This window comes from Anopheles coluzzii, chromosome 3 (genome assembly GCF_943734685.1).
Source record: "Anopheles coluzzii chromosome 3, AcolN3, whole genome shotgun sequence".
Lineage (NCBI taxonomy): Eukaryota > Metazoa > Arthropoda > Insecta > Diptera > Culicidae > Anopheles > Anopheles coluzzii.
In genome coordinates this window covers 69784018-69788044 of record NC_064671.1, presented here as the reverse complement: position 1 = coordinate 69788044, position 4027 = coordinate 69784018, and the positions used below count along the sequence as shown (strand labels likewise).

General features: G+C 50.1%; 1 protein-coding gene across 2 annotated transcripts; it reads right to left on the bottom strand.

Moving 5' to 3' along the window:
- Positions 1-1040: 1040 nt before the first annotated feature.
- On the bottom strand, positions 1041-3405 carry LOC120958704 (myoglobin). Of its 2 annotated transcripts, none has more exons than XM_040381679.2 (4): positions 3033-3405; positions 1888-2189; positions 1578-1803; positions 1041-1499 (listed from the first exon to the last, which is right to left on the bottom strand). In XM_040381679.2, exons 2-4 carry the CDS (start codon positions 2049-2051, stop codon positions 1383-1385), a joined length of 507 nt encoding a protein of 168 aa, XP_040237613.2. In that variant the 5' UTR covers positions 2052-2189; positions 3033-3405; the 3' UTR covers positions 1041-1382. The 2 variants fall into 2 exon arrangements, with proteins under 2 accessions (XP_040237613.2, XP_040237612.2); XM_040381678.2 differs by lacking the exon at positions 3033-3405 and adding an exon at positions 2387-2775.
- Between the last annotated feature and the right edge of the window lie 622 nt (positions 3406-4027).

The following is a 4027-nucleotide window of genomic DNA, read 5'->3' as shown; positions in this document are numbered from 1 at the left end:
AACCTACTATACCGCCGGGGAGCTCCACTCAAACCCCACTCCCTCCCTCCACAAAAACAGCTTCTTAAAACCAGCTGATTAGTTGAGGCAGGGAGAGCAGCTCCTCATTCTCGCTGTGGGAAAACTTTGATAACACCGTGCGGTGCAGCAGCAGCGGTACCGAATCGAACCATTTTCCGAACAATAGAACCGATGCACCGATGCACGTGATGAGCCATCGACCGTATGGAGCGAAACCAAAGTTTCACACGCCGGAAAAAAAACAACCTGATACGATAGAGCGCTTCTTTGCTTAAAATATTGTGCTCCTGTGCTCAAACCCCTTGGTTCGTGTCCAACCGGATGTGCTTAGGAAAGCCCGGGCTAGCGAAGCGGAGTAAATTATCCGCGAAACCTCCACCTCCTTCTCCAGCTGTGCTTCGTTTCATCGTGCCCGGATATCCGGGCCCCGTTCCGCCGTGTGCCGAACGATGCCAATGCGGAACGATTTATGACCCGTTTCGGCCCGTGCGCACAGCAATGGCATCGACGGATGGCGATGGAGTGCATTTCCGGATGCAGCAGCACGGGCAGCCCTAAACACAACGGTTTGGGCCGATAGTGCACGACGTAGACGTAGGCAGACGGGTGAAGATTAATCATCGCCCTTGTCTCGCGAACCATGGCGCCCTTCTTGCGCTCCTGGTTTTGCAGCGCACAGCGATCTCGCGTTAGACAAACTTTTCTTTATTGCTTTTAATTGAACTCAATTAGACTTAAACTTGGTCCGTTCGATCACCGCGCTCGGCAGTGGTCTTTGCTTTTGCACCTGCCACTGTGGCGTAAGGGCGATAAATTAAAGGGCCAAACAATGGGGATTGGCCCCACTTCACCCAGCTCTCAATCAGCTTTATAAACCGGGCATTTATCGTTTAAACTAAGGCGCTCTTAATGATCTACCCAACCGAGAACGTCTTCCATCATATAATTCTGATAGGCAGTGAAAGATTTAACAGATCTTAACAGAATAACAAAATAACATAATGCAATACAAACAGCAGCAGTTTACTATACTCAAATTTTTATTCTACTCTGATCATAAAAAGCCTCTCACACACGACTCGTCACGTAGGAATGTGTTTTCTGCTAGAAATAGAGAGCGAGACAGAGAGAGAGTGTGTGTTTTTTGTTCTGGTTGTTATAGCAGAGCTTAAAAAGGACGTGACCCCGACCGCTAGCCAAGATAATCTCTGCCCCGGAATGGGGTTTCCGGTCTCGGTCGGATCCTACTGTTTGTTCTGTTCGCGGCAGCCTCTAACATACACTGACTGATGATGCTGATGTGGATGGAAATGATGAGGTGGGGATGGGGATAAAGATGAGGACGCTGAACACCTCGGAGCTCACTCGAACGCGGCCGCAACCGTCCCCAGGAACGCGCCGAACGCTTCCTCGAGCGTTTTCGTTTTATGCTGCTCGAGCGCCTTCAAGCTGTAGCGCATGATAACTCCACCGACGGCCTGTAAGTATTTCCCAGAGACGAACCATCAAAAGTGCTGCGCCCAGTTGTCCAGCAACGGGGCCAATAACCCACTTACCGCGACATCCTCCTTGGTGACGTTACGCTTCCGATGGTTCCGCACCAGCTTCGCTAGGCTACACTTGAGCAGGGCGGGATCGTTCAGTCCGTAGTCGATGAGGGTGCCGATAAAGTTCATCACGTTCAGTGCGTGCGCATGGAGGGACCGGTTCTCGCCGAGCTCGCCGGCACTTCCACCGCCAAAGTCAAAGTAGTCCAGATACTGTGGGTACTCCTCGAAGAACCTGCCGGGAAGATGCGAAACGGTGAGTGTGTTTAGGTAAATCGTTTCCCAAAAAAAAAAAGAAAGCGCCTACAACTGGCCTTACATTACGAAGATGTTGCGTCCGTGCGTAACCAGATCCTTCTTGACGATGCTCCAGGCCGCGATCAGGGCCACCTTTTGCGATTTCGTTAGGCCGGTTTCATCCGGTGTGTGGTAATTCGTTTGCTCCTCCTCATCCGATCCAACTAACGACCCGGGTCCGGACATTTTGTTTTGTTGCACACTGGTGTTTCGTCGATTTGCGGTTTCCGTTCCACCGATTCTTGGAAGCTTCCTTTGCTGTGCTATCTTACGGGTTACTTCACACTCTCTCTCTCACACACACGCTGTGTTGCTTGTTCGGCCCTTAAAGAGAAAACCGGGAAACAGTGACGAATGAGTTTTGGTTACTTGTTTCGGTAAGCAAATCGATTTGTTGGAATAACTTTGGAGCACATTTTTGGAGTTCCTGGATAGTGCCTCAATCTTAGGATCTGCTTCCCGTCCACTCAAAATACTATCAAAATACGCCGCACTCACACAAACACCGTGTGTGATAGTACCTTTCTTCCCGGTTCCGGTTGCACGCATGCACACTTCCACCAACACCGACCCCCTCCAGCAGCACCAACACCGCCTGTGCAAACACTATCCTATAACGCACACATAAAAAAGGCAACAAAAAAACCGGGAGCGAAACCGAGACGATGGCACACCCGCGTCGTCAGCTGTCACTCTGGAGGGGAGGAGGAACTGGGCAGCCAAAATCAAAACATAAACCCTCCGAACTCGGCAAAAACTTGTTGCTTTCTGATGGAGCAGTCACATTTCGCGCTCGTTTTTCGCCCGCTGAGAGAAACGAACCACACACACACACACACAAACACACTCGTGGAGATACTCCAGAGGTTCGCTCTCTAGTAGAGGTGTGCGCTCTCTCTCGCTCTTTCTATCTTGAGGGATGACGTTTGAACCCCTGGAAGGTGTTGAGGGTTATGTATTTTTGCGAATTTTCCGCTCTTTCTTATACGTACACACACACACACACAGTACGCTCAATGTCTTGTTGGTTGCAGAATTTTCTACCGCGAGCGTTCGCTTCAGTTTCGTAAGCATGAATGGGGCAAAGAGTGCAGGGGCAGAAGGGCAGAACACACGCGCTACAAAGTTGGGTAATGGACGGAATTACTCTAGACGAAAGCTACACACCTTCTACTATCAGCGACAACTGTCAAAACTGCAGCTCCAAACAGTTCGCACACCAACAGGTCGGGAAAACGCAACCTGCCACACTGCTTTTCTTACAAGCGATGAACCGGGCTCCACCTCCCCCCAACCTCCGTTTTTGCACACTACACTTGGGGCTTTTTTCACTCGAGGCCACAAAACCGCAAAACCACAAGCGCACAAGCTACCACGGCCTCCACCAGTCTACATCGCACGGCACGGCCGACTACGCTCGGGCAGCACACCAACACACACCGGAGCCGTGGACGCGTGGCCTACTACGGCTGAGGGCTTGTAATAAAGGGGGGCCCGCCAACACACCATTACATTACACCGTTATACCTCTATTGCCCGTTTGTGTGTTTGTGTGTGCGATTTACGTGTGTGTGTGTGTGTTTCCGTGGTAGTGGTGGTAGTGGTACGCGCCCCAAAATTGATTCAATTTAAAGTATTTATCTCTCTCGCCCGCGTTCCTTGTGGCGGCTTGTTGCCATCGCACGCCAGTACGCTCTCGTGGCTCGCACACTAACGCCGATGTTTGCCAGTGTTGCCATGCCGTTTGGTCGTTTTTGCACATTCTAACTTTCGGTCTCTCTCTCTCTCTCTTTTCACTCTCCCGGTGATGTTTGATCTCTTGTTTGTGTGTTTCGCAGCATCATCACACGGTGCCGGTTTGCCGAGCTCTGTACCAATACAGACAGTGCCGTAACTTATAAAAGGGAAGCTGTTTTTAGAATTTATCCTATTTTCAAGCTAATTTTGGATTTTTTTAGATAAAAAGAGACAACAAAACAAATGTCACCAGTCTACCTGTAAGGACATTACGCATTCACCGAGCAATAACGTAGCAAGTGTGCATAAAACATGGCATAAACGAGAAATTACCTTTCACCACCCCATTCGCCAGCGTGCGCGAAGGCTCATAAAAGAAACCCGGAGAGCTATTTACTTCCATCGTGCAGAAAAGTGCCTTCTTG